This window comes from Scyliorhinus torazame, chromosome 2 (genome assembly GCF_047496885.1).
Source record: "Scyliorhinus torazame isolate Kashiwa2021f chromosome 2, sScyTor2.1, whole genome shotgun sequence".
Classification (NCBI taxonomy): Eukaryota; Metazoa; Chordata; class Chondrichthyes; order Carcharhiniformes; family Scyliorhinidae; genus Scyliorhinus; species Scyliorhinus torazame.
The window spans coordinates 131,800,654-131,817,285 of NC_092708.1; the positions used below are offsets into that span (position 1 = coordinate 131,800,654).

The 16,632-nt window shown below is 47.9% G+C and overlaps 1 protein-coding gene across 4 annotated transcripts in view; it reads left to right on the plus strand.

Annotated features, from left to right (window-relative positions):
- The window catches only part of osbpl6 (oxysterol binding protein-like 6), a 334,262-nt gene that overhangs the window by 239,028 nt on the left and 78,602 nt on the right, over nucleotides 1–16,632 (plus strand). For all 4 annotated transcript variants that reach the window (XM_072477126.1, XM_072477154.1, XM_072477136.1 and 1 more), the window contains 2 exons: nucleotides 5,751–5,888; nucleotides 7,144–7,231. In XM_072477126.1, the coding sequence (XP_072333227.1) occupies nucleotides 5,751–5,888; nucleotides 7,144–7,231 (226 nt within the window). The remainder of the gene's footprint in view (nucleotides 1–5,750; nucleotides 5,889–7,143; nucleotides 7,232–16,632) is intronic.

Genomic DNA, 16,632 nt, shown 5'->3' on the forward strand with positions numbered 1-16,632 from the left:
ATCAAGTCTGCGCTGGACAAAAAAGAGAAAAAAATAAACCAGCTGCTCATTTTTATCTCCCTTTCCAGCCTCTGGTCTGTAGCCTTGCAGGTTGCAGCACTTCAGGTACAGATCCAGGTATCTTATAAATGAGCTGAGCACTTGAGCTTTGACCACCAATTTGGGCAATGAATTCCAGACACTCACCATCTCTGGATGAGAAGGTTTTCTTCATGTCCCCTCTAATCCTTCTGCCAATTACTTTACAACTGTGCCCTTGGTATTGACCGCTCAGCTAAGGAAAACAGGTCTTTTCTATCTCCCCTCCCTAGGCCCCTCATACCTTTATACACCTCAACTAAGTTACCTCTCAGCTTCCTCTGTTCTAAGAAAAACAACCCCATCCTATCAATCTCTCCTCATAGTTGCAATTTTAAAACCCTGACAAGGTCTTATAAATCTCCTCTGTACTCCCTCCAGGGCAATCACATCTTTCGTGTAATGTGATGTCCAGAACTGTACTCAAAATTCCAGCTGTGGCCTAACCAGCATTTTATACAGTTCCAGCATTAATTCTGTACCTCGACCAATAAAGTAATGCATTCTATATGCTTTCTTTACCACCTTATCTACCTGTTCTGCCACCTTCAATGACCCATGGACATGCATGCCATGGTCTCTCACTTCCTCGATCACTCTCAATATCCTCCCGCTTATTGATTGTTCTCTTTCTTTGTTTGTCCTCCCTAAATGCATTACCTCACACTTTTCTGGATTGAGTTCCACTTGCCACTTTTCCACCCACTTAACCAAACCATTAATAATATTCTGGAGATAACAGCTATTCCCGTCACTATTAACTACGCGGCCAATTATTGTGTCATCTGCAAATTTCCCGATCATGCCGCCCACATTTAAGTTCAAATCATTAATATATACAACAAACAGCAAGAGCCCCAACACTGAGCCCTATGGAACACCACTAGAAATTGCTTTCCATTTGCAAAAACATCCATCAACCATTACCTTTTGTTTCCTGTTGCTGAAGCAACTTTGGATTTAACTCATCACTTTCCCCTGTATTGCATGGGATCTCACGTTTCTGACCAGTCTGCCATGTGGTACCTTGTCAAATGCCTTACTAAAATCATCCATGCAGACAACATCTACTACGCTACCCTCGTCAGTCCTCCTTGTTACTTCCTCAAAAGATTTGATTAGGTTAGTAGGATATGATCTTGCCCCAACAAAACCATTCTGACTATCCCTGATTAATCTGTGCCTTTCAAAGTGACAGTTTATTCTGTCTCTCAGAATTGATTCCAATAATTTGTCCACCACTGAAGTCAGACTGACCGGCCTATAATTTGTTGGCCTATCTCTCACATCCTTTTTAAATACTGATGCAACATTGGCAGACCTCCAGTCCTCTGGTACCTCATCTGTATCTAGTTGGAATTGGAAAATGATCCTCACAGCATCTGTTATTTCCTTTGTGGCTTCCTTAAACAGCCTGCTATATAATCCATCTGGACCTGGTGATTTATCCACCTTCAAGGATGTCAGACCCTCCAGCACTACTTCTTCTATTATGCATATTGTATCTAATATTTCACACTCCTTTTTTTAACCCGAATATCTGCATCGCCCCGCATCAACACAAGTTACCTTGGACATCTCTGATAGGTCCTATTTGTTCCTCTTATTCTCTTGTTCTTAATGTACTAGTAAACATTTTTGGGGTTTTCTTTGATTTTACCTGACAACATTTTTCATATCCTCTTTGCCTAAATTTCCTAAATTCCATTTCGACTTCACCCCTGTATTTTCTATACTCTTCTGGGCTTTCTACAGTATTGAGCCTTTTGTGACTCCATAAGCTTTACTTTTCCCTAATTTATCTTATTCTGTAGTATAACCAGAGGGCTCTAGATTTGGCAGTGTCACCCTTTCCCTTTGTAGGGACATGTCTACTTTGTGTCCATAGGATCTCACTTTTGAATGCTTCCCACCATTGTGATATTGTTTTCCCTTCTGGTAGCTATATCCAGTCCGCTTTAACAAGTTCATCTCTCAGCCTTGAAAAATGTGTCTTCCCCCAATTTGGAAATTTTACTCCTGATCTAATGCCCTTTTTAATAACGATGCTAAGACTACCTGCATTAAGGGGGCAACTTTCCAGATGTGTTGCACCTCACGCAAATCCCGCTATGTCAGGAAAATACCGGGAGAGCCCTGAGACGGGATTTGCGCCGGACGGCAAACAGTTTGCGATGTTCCCAGGCCCTCACAGCTGACAGAATCCGGTTCACACCCTCGTTGGGTGTGAATCAAATTAGCATATTAACATTATAATTTAAATATACAGAATTGGTTTTAAGCTGTATTCTCATGGCTCCTGTGATTCTCCCACCCACCGATGCAACGTGAGGCCGGCTGGAATCACTACTGGTCTCCAGAAACGAAGACCAGAGGTGATGGCCACACCGGGGGCCCGGGGGGAAGCGGGGGGTGCCCGGAGGCCATTGGAGACCCCAGGTGGTCAGGAACAGTGGAACAGTGCCCTGACACTGCCCCAGTATCCTGGCAGTGCCAACCTGGTAGTGTCAGGTTGGCACTGCCAGGGCGCAGTACCAGAAGGGGCACGGCTTTTTGCAAACCCATAGCAGGGTGTCATTCACCTGGGCGGTACCACTGGTACTAACGATTGGTGGGGGGGGGGGGGGGGGGAAGAGGACTGACATCATGAAAGTGGGGTGATCTTTGCCAGCGAGAAGAGGTGGGAATGTTTGCTGGTGAGAAGAGGTGAAGGTCCTTGCCGGCATGAAATGGGGAGGGGTTCCGATAAAGGAACCTAGGACTTGGCTCCTCACTCTGCAACTGGATCCTCGATTTTCTGACCAACAGACCACAATCAGTAAGAATGAACAACAACACCTCCTCCACAATAGTCCTCAACACCGGAGCCCCGCAAGGCTGCGTACTTAGCCCCCTACTCTACTCCCTGTACACACACGACTGCGTGGCAAAACTTGGTTCAAACTCCATCTACAAGTTTGCTGACGATACGACCATAGTGGGCCGGATCTCGAATAACGATGAGTCCGAATACAGGAGGGAGATAGAGAACCTAGTGGAGTGGTGTAGCGACAACAATCTCTCCCTCAATGCCAGCAAAACTAAAGAGCTGGTAATTGACTTCAGGAAGCAAAGTACTGTACACACCCCTGTCAGCATCAACGGGGCCGAGGTGGAGATGGTTAGCAGTTTCAAATTCCTAGGGGTGCACATCTCCAAAAATCTGTCCGGGTCCACCCACGCCGACGCTACTACCAAGAAAGCACAATAGCACCTATACTTCCTCAGGAAACTAAGGAAATTCGGCATGTCCACATTGACTCTTACCAGCTTTTACAGATGCACCATAGAAAGCATCCTATCGGGCTGTATCACAGCCTGGTATGGCAACTGCTCGGCCCAGGACCGCAAGAAACTTCAGAGAGTCGTGAACACCGACCAGCCCATCACACGAACCTGCCTCCCATCCATTGACTCCATCTACACCTCCCGCTGCCTGGGGAAAGCGGGCAGTATAATCAAAGATCCCTCCCACCCGGCTTACTCACTCTTCCAACTTCTTCCATCGGGCAGGAGATACAGAAGTCTGAGAACACGCATGAACAGATTCAAAAACAGCTTCTTCCCCACTGTCACCAGACTCCGAAATGACCCTCTTATGGACTGACTTCATTAACACTACACCCTGTATGCTTCATCCGATGCCAGTGCTTATGTAGTTACATTGTATATGTTGTGTTGCCCTATTATGTATTTTATTTTATTCCCTTTTCTTCTCATGTACTTAATGATCTGTTGAGCTGCTCGCGGAAAAATACTTTTCACTGTACCTCGGTACACGTGACAATAAACAAATCCAATCCAATCCATTTCTGAGGAGCCGAACCTGCTGCCGTGTTTAGGCCCCGCCCCCTCAATGCTGTTGCAAAACATACCCTCCTCCAAAAAAATGACTAAGTGCAGGAAGATTGTGATCCGGAATCGTGCTGGAACAGCTGACATGATTTGCATCTGTTTTTGGGCCTGAAATGACACTTGGTCATTTTTTGGGAAAATTCCACCCGTGGTCACTCTCTCCAAAATGGTCCCCCACTGCTACTTTATCCACTTGCCCAGTTTCATTTCCTATTACTAAATCTAGAATTGCACTCCCTCTCTTTGGGCTTGTTCCGTGCTGGCTAAAAAGGTTCTCCTGAATGCAGTTCATGAATTTTGTGTTCTCTGTGCCTTCACACTGTTCGTATCCCCATTGACATTAGGATGGTTGAAGTTTCAAACTATTGCAGCCCTATTGTTTTGCACTCAGAAATTTGGCGACATATTTACTCTTCTAACTCCCTTCCACTATTTAGGGGTCCATACTGCACACCTAGCAGTGTGGATGTCCCTTTTTTTCAATTTCTGAGCTCAACCCATTTGATGCTTCTTAGTCTATCTTCCCTCGTCAACCTGTAACTGATTCTTTAACCAACAACCCCCATCTTTTTTATCCCCTTCTCTATCCCGCCTGAAAACTCTATATCCAGGGACGTTGAGCTGCCAATTTTGCCCCTGTTTTAGCCAGGTTTCCATTGTAGCAATGATATCATGTTGCCATGTGTCAATCTGTGTCCTCATCTCATCAGCTTTATGGAGGTGACTGCTGTGGATTTCCCTCCTGGCATTACTAGTTCTCCTTCACTGTGCCCTGAAGTGAATGGCTGACTTAGTATTATTGATACTTCTAGTCCAACACCAGCTGGAAGCTGGCCTGTTTCTCCCCATCAGAGGTTAGTCAAACGGGGAGATTTTGACTACACCCTAATTTGTGCCAATATCCTTTTACTTCCTGAAAGATCAAGCTTTCTCTTTGCCATCTGCCTGCTATAATAACAGTGAACTCACAAATACTTTGCTTTCATGTTCCATATGCACAGCATGTGAACATATGACACCATGTTCATATTGTTAAAGATATCCACACTAATTGCATGGTGGCACAGTGGTTAGCACTGCTTCCTCACAGCGCCAGGGACCAGCGTTCAGTTCCGGTCTTGGGTCACTGTCTGTGTGGATTTTGCACTTTCTCCCCATGTCTGCATGGATTTCCTCCGGGTGCTCCGGTTTCCTTCCACAGTCCAAAGATATGCAGGTTAGGTGGATTGGCCATGATAACATTCCCTCGTAGTGTCCAGGTTATGGGGATAGGGTGGGGTGGATAAGGGAGTGGACATGGGTAGAGTGCTCTTTCGAAGGGTCGGTGCAGACTTGATGGGTCGAGTGGCCTCCTGCACTGTAGTGATTCTATGATAATTGAAAAATGTTTCACAGTCTCGAAAAGCATCCTAAAAATGTTCCTTTCCCAATCAAATCCTTGTTACTGCAACTTATATTATTCTCAGGTTACTTTGGATTTGCTACGTTCCTTTGCAGGCCCTGTTCTCAACGCAGCCTCATTATTGTTGCATGATTAATTTGAATGCATTGTCAAATAATTTTCAGCATAATTTCGTCAGACACAGGTTATGTAAATGTAATGCTTTGATACAAAGTAGATGGAATATCAAAAATGTGTGCATTTAATCATCTTTTTGCTGATGCAAATTTGCATTCAAAATTAGATGCAAAAGCTAAACTGCTTTCCAAGCATAGTATACCTAAAGCTAATAATTTTCAGCATTTAAAAAATTTTAAACTAATTTTTAAACTTTCAGCCAGGCGTCAAGATTCATGCCACTATCCCACTGTCACAGCAGGTCTGTAATGAGAGCAGGCTCTCCATGTCTGAATCAGTGTCAGAATTTTTTGATGCTCAAGAAGTGCTTCTATCAGCAAGTTCTTCCGAGAATGAGGTAAGAGAGAAAATAATGTCACCCTTTTATGTGTAAAATCTTTTTTGGAGGAGGAAAAGTGAAAGTTTAATGGACGGTCATTATTATTAGATTTATCAAGAATTCCAGCTGTTTACTGCACTTGAAACAAGTGTTCAGAATAAACGGGCTAAAATACTTTCATTCACAATGTACTCGTTTTCTGTTTAGTTGGAGAAATGTTTTTTAAGTTTCCCTACTCCTATAAGGCAGAAACTCTAACTGTTGTAAACAAAGAGGGTCCCAAGTGAGTTGGAAATTAAGGGTTTGATTTTCAGGTGCTAGTGGGGTGGGGATTGGGTGCAGGTTTGATTTTAAAAGTAGAGTTCCCAGAGGGTGTCTCCGGGTCTCCAGGATGTGCTCTGATTTTCAAAGGGAGGGCAGGAGTAGGGGAATGGGGAACCCACTAGTTTTCAATTAAGGACCCATGAAGCTCCTGGAGGAGCTTGATTATGGGCCAGGAAGAGCGCGATGCAATTTTTAAATGTGATTTTCGGCAAACCCAAACAGTCAGGTGCCTGTTACTGCACAGCTATTGAAAGTCTGGAGGAATTAAGTTCCATTTGATGCATTGAGAAATAATGCAACCTGCGATATCTTATTGCAGATTGTGTGCTGTGCGCAATAACTCTCATTTGACTTATCGGCACATTTTAAAGTATTTATGCTGCTGCCCTCCAGGTTCTTCCTGTTCTCTACAACAAGGCAGCGGCCGGCCCCATCATGGTAGCTATCGGTCTCCATGGACACTGAGCTCGCCTCCTGCCCAATTACAGCGTTGCATGCGCGTTTCAGTTCAGGCATGCCGTCAGGACCTGAAAATTGTCCAGGCACCATGTTCATGATTCCGATTTGAAAATCCGGTGTGCACGTGGTGGTCAATTTCAGGTTCAAACTCAAAAGAACTCAGCCTTGTATGATTTTCTTTTCTAAAACACAGAAAACTTGCAACCTACTTATTATTTTTAAATATGTTATTGGAGGCTCCCCTAGGTTTGGATAGGGCTGTGCACTTCAAGTGTGTAATGCCTACAGGCAGTGCAAAACTGAAATGCATTGCCCAAGGTCAGAAATATCGGCCTCTGTTACTTCCTCCAGTGTGTTAGTAAGCTAGTGTGAAAAATGGAGTTACAGTTTGCCTATGTACAGTCCACTTGCTTTAAAGATTCTGGAGTCAAGGTCTAACCATTTTATTTTCTTTCACAACAAATCTAATGCTTCTCTTTTTAATCCTTAGGGATCAGATGATGAATCATATGTTAGTGATGTCAGTGACAATATTTCAGAAGACAATGCCAGTGTTGGAGAGACTGTTTCTCGACAATGTACGAACAAAACCGTACAATTATCAGTTAGTGATGATGGAATTTAAAAAATGAATGTGTGTGTAAAATTGTGCGGTGTATTTGATATAAAGGAGGACTGTGACGAAATACAGGAAGATGTGAATACAGTTGCAGAATGGTTATTTAATTAGCAAATTAACTCCAATGTAGATATGTGAGACAGAGTGCATTTTTGGTAGGAAGACTGAAAAAGTATATATACCTAACTTAAATGCCTAAATTAGATAGAGGAACAAAGGGATCTGGGATACAGATACACCAATCGCTAAACAATGCAGTGGAAAAGCAAACAAAGCATTGCGATTCATTTCTAGAGGGATAGGTTGAAAAACAAGTTGCATTTAACTTCTAAAAATTGATTACACGTGGGGTACTGTGAACAGTTTTTGTCTCCATATTACAAAAAGGATGTTGATGCAGGTGCAAAATAGATTTACTAGACTGATACCAAAACTGAGAGGTTATACTTGTCAGGCAAGACTGAATTTGCTGGGGCTATTTTCTCTAGAAAATAGAAAACGGAGGCTGACCTGATCGAGGCCTTTAAAATTACGAAAGAATTTGATAGCATAGCCAGAGTGAAGATGTTCCTCTTTACTGACGGGACCAGAACTCAGTGAATAAGAAATTCAGGAGAAACTTCTTTACCAACAGAATGATTAGAATGTGGAACGCGCTAGCAAGAAGAGCAGTGGAGATAAATAGGATGGATGTATTTAAGGAAGGCTAGATAAGCACATGAGAGAAAGGAATAGAAGGATATGTCAATGGATTTAGGTAAAGGGTGGGTGAAGCTCATGTGAAGCCCAAACATCAGTATGGATCTATTTCCATATGGTAAATACTTTGTAATTTACACTAACCACCATGTACATAGAAAGATGCATGGCTTAATATGTTACAAGGAGCAGCATAGTCTAACTTCAGAGATATCATAAGCTGAATTTATCAGTGTTCACTCACCCCGACACCTGTTATTATCTTGAAATGTTTTTTGACCCATGCTATTGTTTAATCAGTCTTCCGTTTTAATTTTTAATCTTAATTTCCCATGGTGTTCAGTATACTTCTTAATGGTGTGATAGCAGGTACCCATACCCGCATGTCAATTCAACCGATTCAAACTGAAATTATATTGGGATTTATTTAATTGGATCATCAGGGAAATAGCGTACCGTGCATCTTTATACTTTAAGCAGCAGCTCCTCTACCAATTTAATCAGTCCAAATGAGCATTCTCTGCACTCAAGAGGAGAGTAATGGAAAGGAGGGGCTATAGATTAGCAAAGACTTGGAGTGAAAGGTATTGAATTAACACCTGGTTAACTATGTCAGCCCCCGTTTCACTACATTTCAGCTGCATTGAAAGATAATTGTATTCTACTGTGGAAAGGTATTGCAAAGTGCCTCATTAAACTTAATTACAGCAAATTATTACCCTATTGAGTCAGTGGGTATCATTCAACTATATAATTCAACTGTTACATTATAGGAGTTGTCGGTATATCCTTATCTCCTGAAATAAGAGACATCAGACAGATGACGGTTCTCATCTGGCCTTAAGATTTAATCGACTAGATTTAATCGTCTCTTTTATCACTATCATAAAACATAATGGAATATTCACAATAGTCACAAACCCTTAACATTGGTTGAAGAGAGACTGGGTATGAGGGAGTCTGTGTTCACAATGTGGTTTAACTTAACATGGGTGCAATCTAACAGAAACGTTTCTAAGTCATTTGTGGCAGGTTTTTCAGGGAGTTTCCCGCAGGCTCTGCCGGCGAGTTCCCCACCGCTATCTAATGACACTTGGGCCGCGATTCTCCAGAAACATCTTCACGCTGCAAATGAAGACTTTCCAGCCGATTCGCCGGGACCGCACTCGCCAGGCTCCCCCTCCACTAACAAGGTCACTTGAAGCGGGACTGAAGCGGGAGAATCCGTCGAAGAAAGTTGTGCATTGTTGGTCTGAGGAATCGGATGATCTCCTAAGGGACTGCTTAGAGTCAGTGGACTGGTCAGTATTTAAAAACTCTGCGACCAGCCTGAACGAGGACGCCACTACAGTAACTGACTTCATTAGTCAGTGTGTAGAAGACTGTGTGCCAAAGAAGCAAATCCGCGTGTTTCCCAACCGGAAACCTTGGATGAACAGGGATATCCACTGCTTGCTGAAGTCTAGGTCTGAGGCGTTCAAGTCAGGCGACCCTGACTTCTACAAGACAGCCAGATATGATCTAAAGAAATCCATCAAAGATGCCAAAAGACAGTACCGGACCAAGCTCGAGTCCCAGGCTAGCCACCATCTATGGCAAGGTCTGCAAGACATAACGGGCTATAAGATGAAGGCATGTAAAATCGTCGGCTCCAACGCACCCCTCCCTGATGAGCTCAACGCATTCTATGCCCGCTTTGAGCAAGAGGTCAGTGAGAGCGAGCCCTCCACCCCAGAAGCTGCGGATGAACTTGTATCTGAGATCAACACTGCAGATGTCGGAGCAGCCTTCTCGAAGGTCAACCCATGAAAAGCCACTGGCCCGGATGGGGTATCCGGATGGGCACTCAGGTCTTGCGCGGATCAGCTGGCGGGGGTATTCGCAGACATCGTCAACCTCTCTTTACAACAATCTGAGGTCCCTATCTGCTTCAAGAAGACAACCATCATCCCTGTACCAAAAAAAAGTCAAGCAGCGTGCCTTAATGACTATCGTCCAGTGGCTCTGACATCCATCATCATGAAGTGCTTCGAAAGGTTCGTCATGGCACGAATCAACTCCAGCCTCCCGGATTGCCTTGATCCACTACAGTTCGCCTACCGCTGCAACAGGTCCACAGCAGACGCCATCTCCATGGCCCTACACTCTACCCTGGAACACCAAGATAACAAAGACACCTATGTCAGACTCCTATTTATCGACTACAGCTCAGCCTTCAACACCATCATTCCTACAAAACTCATCTCCAAACTCCATGGCCTTGGCCTCGGCTCCTCCCTCTGCGACTGGACCCTGAACTTTCTAACCCACAGGCCACAATCAGTAAGGATAGGCAACAACACCTCCTCCACGATCATCCTCAACACTGGTGCCCCACAAGGCTGGTGTCCTCAGCCCCTTACTATACTCCTTATACACCTATGACTGTGGCCAAATTCCCCTCCAACTCGATTTTCAAATTTGCTGATGCCACCACCGTAGTGGGTCGGATTTCAAACAATGACGAGACAGAGTACAGGAATGAGACAGAGAATCTGGTGAACTGATGCGACAACAACAATCTCTCCCTGAATGTCAACAAAACGAAGGAGATTGTCATCGACTTCAGAAAGCGTAGTGGAGAACATGCCCCTGTCTACATCAATGGTAACGAAGTAGAAAGGGTCGAGAACTTCAAGTTTTTAGGTGTACAGATCACCAACAGTAGTTAAGAAAGCCCACCAACGACTCCACTTTCTCAGAAGATTAAGGAAATTTGGCATGTCAGCTACGACCCTCACCAACTTCTGCAGATGCACCATTGAAAGCATTCTTTCTGGTTGTATCATAGCTTGGTATGGAGCCTGCTCTGCCCAAGACCGCAGGAAACTACAAAAGGTCGTGAATGTAGTCCAATCCATCACGCAAACCAGCCTCCCATCCATTGACTCGATCTATAATTCCCGTTGCCTCAGAAAGGCAGCCAGCATAATTAATGACCCCGGACATACTCTCTTCCACCTTCTTCCATCAGGAAAAAGATACCAAACTTTGAGGTCGCGTACCAACGACTCAAGAACAGCTTCTTCCCTACTGCCATCAGACTTTTGAATGGACCTACCTCGTATTAAGTTGATCTTTTCTCTACACCTTGCTATAACTGTAACATTACATTCTGTAGTCTCTCCTTCCTTCCCTATGTACGGTATGCCTTGTCTGTATAGCATGCAAGAAACAATACTTTTCACTGTATACTAATACATGTGACAATAAATCAAATCAAATCAAAGGTTAAGCAGCACTTTAACAGCACTTGCACAACCAACCCCACTCAACTCATAGTCATGGCGCTGATAAAACCTGTCCCAATGTTTGGTGATGTGGACCTGGGGAGGCCCCGAGATATGGCCAAGGCCAGGAGGGATGTCCTGTTCCCCGAAGTGTCCTGGAGGGAGAGCTTCAGAGCAGCCAGTGCTGCCTGGGATGAAGTGGCAGTGGCTGTCAGCTCGGGAAGTGTGACCAGGAGGACTGATCTCCAGTGGCGCAATGTCAACGGCATACACCGGGCAGCACGGGTGATTTGACACTATCACCCCCCCCCCCCCACCAACCAAGCATCCGTGGGGTCCCCAATCCAACCTCCCTTCACTCCCCTTCAACCGCACCACTGTGAACCACGCGTGTGGCTAACGATGCCCTCTCTGTGTCTCTGCAGGAGAAGCTCTCCCACAATAGTTGAGAGAGGGCCAGACTGGCTGAGGGGTGCCGGACATCAAAATCCTGATTGCCCTGGAGGTGACGGGATGGGCGAGGACAGAGCGGTCACCAATGCGGAGGTTGGCATACGCTGCAGAGGTGAGGATTCACTCGGCCCCACCCGGAGGACCTGTCACATGCGAGCTGTTATTGCCATACAGACTGACTCACCCTTCCCCCTGGCCACCTGTTCATTCTCCCGCAGATCATCCAGCGATGACGCTGACATTCAGGGCGGCTCCCTCCCCTGCCTTCCATGAGACCACCTTGGTGGCGAGCTCCAAGGAAGCCACGATCGATGTGTCACAACTGTCATCCCGACCCTCCACCAGCGCAGATACACGTGCTGGTGGAGGGTGGGCAAAGTTAGTGCTCGGGACTCTGGGGCACAATCTGGTGAGCATCACACAGTTGTTGATGTACATCAGGTGGAGGCAGTAACCTCGAGGTGAGACAGCAGTCGGAGGCCTGCTGGATCCCAGGACCCAGCTGGATCCCAGCCAGGTGCTGAGCCTAAGGAACATGCTATCCTGGAGCTGATGGAGATGTTCGGCAGTGGCCGGGACATTCAGAGGGAGATGTCAGCGACACTCCAGCAGGTCCATTTGCTGATTGAAGGAGTCCCAGAGGCTACTGGAACAGGAGATTGTACCAGCAATGCGTGTAACCGAGGCCAACACTACTAGAGTGACGACCGCAGTGGAGAGCCTGGTGAACAACAGGCATTGCACAGTCAGTGACGACCATGTCTGAGGGCCTCAGCAGTATGTCCAAGTCACTGGGGAACATGAGCCAGTATCACGCTGACCTTGATGAGGTTCTGCAGGACATGTCCCACTCGCAGATGGGAATTGCCGAGGTGCTGCGGAGCTTGTCCCAGTTGCAGGTGGGCATTGCTGAGTCACTGCAGAGCATGGCCCAATCACTGAGGAGCATCGCCGCGGGCGTCGACACCACGGTGCAGACACTGGGGAGCTGCCAGGGCGGGCAGAGACAGATGACGCAGGGACAGCCATGGCTTGAACTGGCTGCCCCTCTGTCCCGAGGCGAATCCCAGTGAGCAGGAGGAGAGGGCGCTGGGTGCCAACCCGGACCCGTCCCATGGAGTGGGGATGGTGGCCACCAGCTCCCCCAAGTTCCACCCCTCCGATGAGGCCTGTGCATGTGCCGCCGGCCCCAGAGGACGCCTGCCAGGGGCATCGAACGTCACAGGACAAGGCAAGCAGCTGGCTGCCTCCACCTCTGATGTGCATCCTGGGGACACACCTAAATGCAACGGTAGAGCAAGGAAAGCCAGGTACATCGAGGATCACGGAGGGCACTGGGGGCGTGGGGAGAGGGCAGGGGTGGGATAGATGGGCGTTATGGGGATGGTGGAGAGAGGGGAGCGGCACCCTCGGGAGACTGGGGCATTGTTGGATTCCTGTGAAACATTGAAAACCCTTCAACACAACCAGTATGGTGTCTGTTACCGTCCTCCGAACCCTTGGTCCATCTCTCCAGGCATTCACCACACCCCCACCCCGGCACACCACATGCGGGTGATGGTGTAAGCGAACATGCCGCAGACAGGCAGGAACCAGACTATGACATAGATTGAGGAGCACCGATGCTCAGCTCTCTGCAGGTTATCATCAACCCCCTGCTCTCGACTGTGACCCGCTGTCGGAGCTGGTGTCAGTCCCAGCACCCTGGAGTGATGTGACACAAACCCTGGGAGGGTGGGAAATGGTGGGGGGGAGGTAGCAATGACGGACCAGGCCACGCCCTAAGTGAAGCGGGCGAATACGAGGGCCTCACTGGCCCTCCGGACTGGCCGAACACTCGCCGCTGCTGCCTGTCTTGCAGCCTCCAGCTCGTCCTCTGGCTCATCCCCGGCATCGCCCTCCATCCCTGCTGATCAGGTGCCCCCTCCTCGTCCTCCTCGGATTGGGCACATGTTCCACATCTCCAACCTCCAGCACGTCGCCCCGCTGCTGTACCAGGTTGTGAAGGATGCAGCAGACCACACAAAGTGGGCAACCCTCCGGGCGGTGTACTGCAGGGCACCACCGGAGTGGTCAAGACATCAGAACCGCATTTCTAAGCAGTCCGATGCACCAGTCAGTCACAGACTGAGTAACCACGTGGGCCTCGTTGTTTCGGGTCTCCACTTCGGTGTCCGGCTTCCGTACTAGCGTTATTAGCCAGGACCTCAACGGGTACCCCTTATCCCCAAGAGCCAACCGACCATCCTGGGGTGGGGCTCGAAGAGGTCGGATCTGACTACCCCAGGCTGTAGTTGCCGTGCATGATCTTCATGTTGTGGTCACACACAAGCTGTATGTTCAGGGAGTGGAACTCCTTTCTGTTAACGTAGGGCACTCCTTCATGGCCCGAGCGTTATGCAACATGCATGCAGTCTATCTGCCCTGGATGTGACCATTCCAGTGATGACAGAGAATCCTGCTGCCTGGGCATCCTGTTGGGCTTGGTCCATGTCAAAATTCATACAGTTGTCCGTCCGGGCAAACGGCATCTGTGACCTGTCTGATGCACCTGTGGACTGTGACCTGTGAGATGCCACACTGGTCCCCGTTTGAGCCATGGAATGATCCAAAGGCATGGAAATTCAGGGCTGCGGTGACCTTGAAGGCCATAGAGAGCGGGTGTCCTCCTTCTCCACGTGATGCCAAGTCCGCGAGGATATGGCACAGGTGCCATACCATCTCCTTGTTGAGGCGGAGCCTCCTGAGGCACGCACTGTCTGTCATTTGCTCAAAGGATCAGCAACGCCTGCATACCCTGGGCTGTTGTGGGCTTCCCCCCCGGGTCTTACCCTGGCCTGATGGGCGGCTGTGCCCTCAGGGTTTTGGGCAGGTCCCAGCACATGGGCCGCCACCTCGAGCCTCTGCAGACACTGCTGCTGCCGCCGTCTCCGGAGTCTGGCTGCCCAGCCTACCAGCAGCACCACTAGGGCCTGTTCTGCGGGGTCCAAAATACCATCCATACCGTTCAATATCTGTAAGGAATTGGGAGAGGGTGTGAGACTGACGAACAGCCGCGGCTCCCATCCCAGAATCCTCCATTCCCCCAGTGATCCCCTTATTAATCAAGAACCTATCTTTCTCTGTCTTAAACACACTCCGTGATTTGGCCTCCACAGCCTTCTGCGGCAATGATTTCCACAGATTCGCCACCCTCTGGCTGAAGAAATTCCTCCCCATCTCTGTTTTAAAGGACTACCCCTTCAGTCTGAGGCTGTGCCCTCGTTTCTAGTATCTCCTAGTGGTGGAAACATCCTCTTCACGTTGTAAGTTTCAATGAGAACCTCCCTCATCCTTCTAAACTCCAACGAGTACAAACCCAGAGTCCTCAACCGCTCCTGAAATGAGAAGACCTTCATTCTTGTATTCTAGCCCTCTCACCATGAATGCTAACATTGCATTTGCCTTCCTAACTGCCAACTGAACCTGCGTGTTAACCTTAAGAGAATCCTGAACTCGGACTCCTAAGTCCCTTTGTGCTTCTGATTTCCTAAGCCTTTTCCCATTTAGAAAATAGTCTGTGCCTCTATTCTTCCTACCAAAGTGCATAACCTCACGCTTTCCAACTTTTTTTTTCCTTCTGCCACTTCCTTACCCACTCTCCTGGCCTGTCCAAGCCCTTCTGCAGCCTCTCTGCTTCCTCAACATTACCTGTCCCTCTACATATCTTTGTATCATCTGCAAATTTTGCAACATTGCCTTCAGCTCCTTCTTCCAGATCATGAATGTATATCGTGAACAGCTGTGGTCCCTGAACAGACCCCTGAAGTACACCACTAGTCACCGGCTGCAGTCCTGAAAAAGACCCCTTTATCCCCACTCTCTGGCCTTCTGCCAGTCAGCCAATCCTCTAACCATGCCAGGATCTTGTCCCTAACACCATGGGCTCTTATCTTATTTAGCAGCCTCCTGTACAGCAGGGAGGGTGCAGGTGGTAAAAATGAATGTAAGGGAATGAGATGGAGGGCCCTGGTGACGGTTCGTTGCCACTCTCCCCTTGGAAGTATAAATTAGGGCACATATCAGTGCTGGTCCCGCTCTGTGGGAACCTGGGGCTAATTCTCCGCCCCGCCGCGCCACAGTTTAGGTTCACCCCACCGGGGGGATACTCCGTTACGTCAGTGGGTAAATGGGGTTTCCCATTGTAGGGCAGCACCACGCAGCCGGGAAACCCCCGGGCTGCCGGCAAAACGGAGCATCCCACTGGTGGAGAATCCAGCCCCATAGCTTTGTGCCGGGGGAGAGGAGGGGATGTACAGAAAATGGCAGGAGGAAGGGATAGTACGGGTTAGGGACCTGTTTGTGGAGGGTGAGTTCGCGGTTTGGAGGAGCTGCAGAAGTTTGAGTTACTAAGGTGAGTGAGTTTAGGTATTGGCTGGTCTGGGATTTTGCACGGAAGTACTACCCTCACTTCCCCAGGTGTCAGAGTATGCGCTGTTGTTGCACCAGGATGTGTGGGAGGACGGAAGGATTGGGGATATCTATGGGTGGTTGGGAGAGAAGGGAGCATCCTTGGTAAAAGGAATCAAGTGGAAGTGGGAGAATGAGTTGGGGACTTTGGAATGAAGTAATGCGCCAGGTCAACTCAACCTCCTCCTGCACAAGGATGAGCCTAATACAGTTCAAGGCCCGGATGAGTGGGTTCTTCCCAGAAGTAGCACATGTGAGTGAGAGGTGTGGGAGGGGGTTGGCAAACCATGCCCACATGTTTTGGGGGTGTAAGAGATTGGGCAGCTTCTGGGAGGTGGTGTTCGAAAGTTTGTTGGGGATTGAGGGGGTTGAAATGGCGCGGGACCCTGTGGTGGTGATTTTTGGGGTATCGGAGGTACCAGGTGTGCAGGAGGAGAAGGGGGCCGATGTCGTGGCCTTCACCTCTCTGCCTGGCGATGGATTCCTTTAA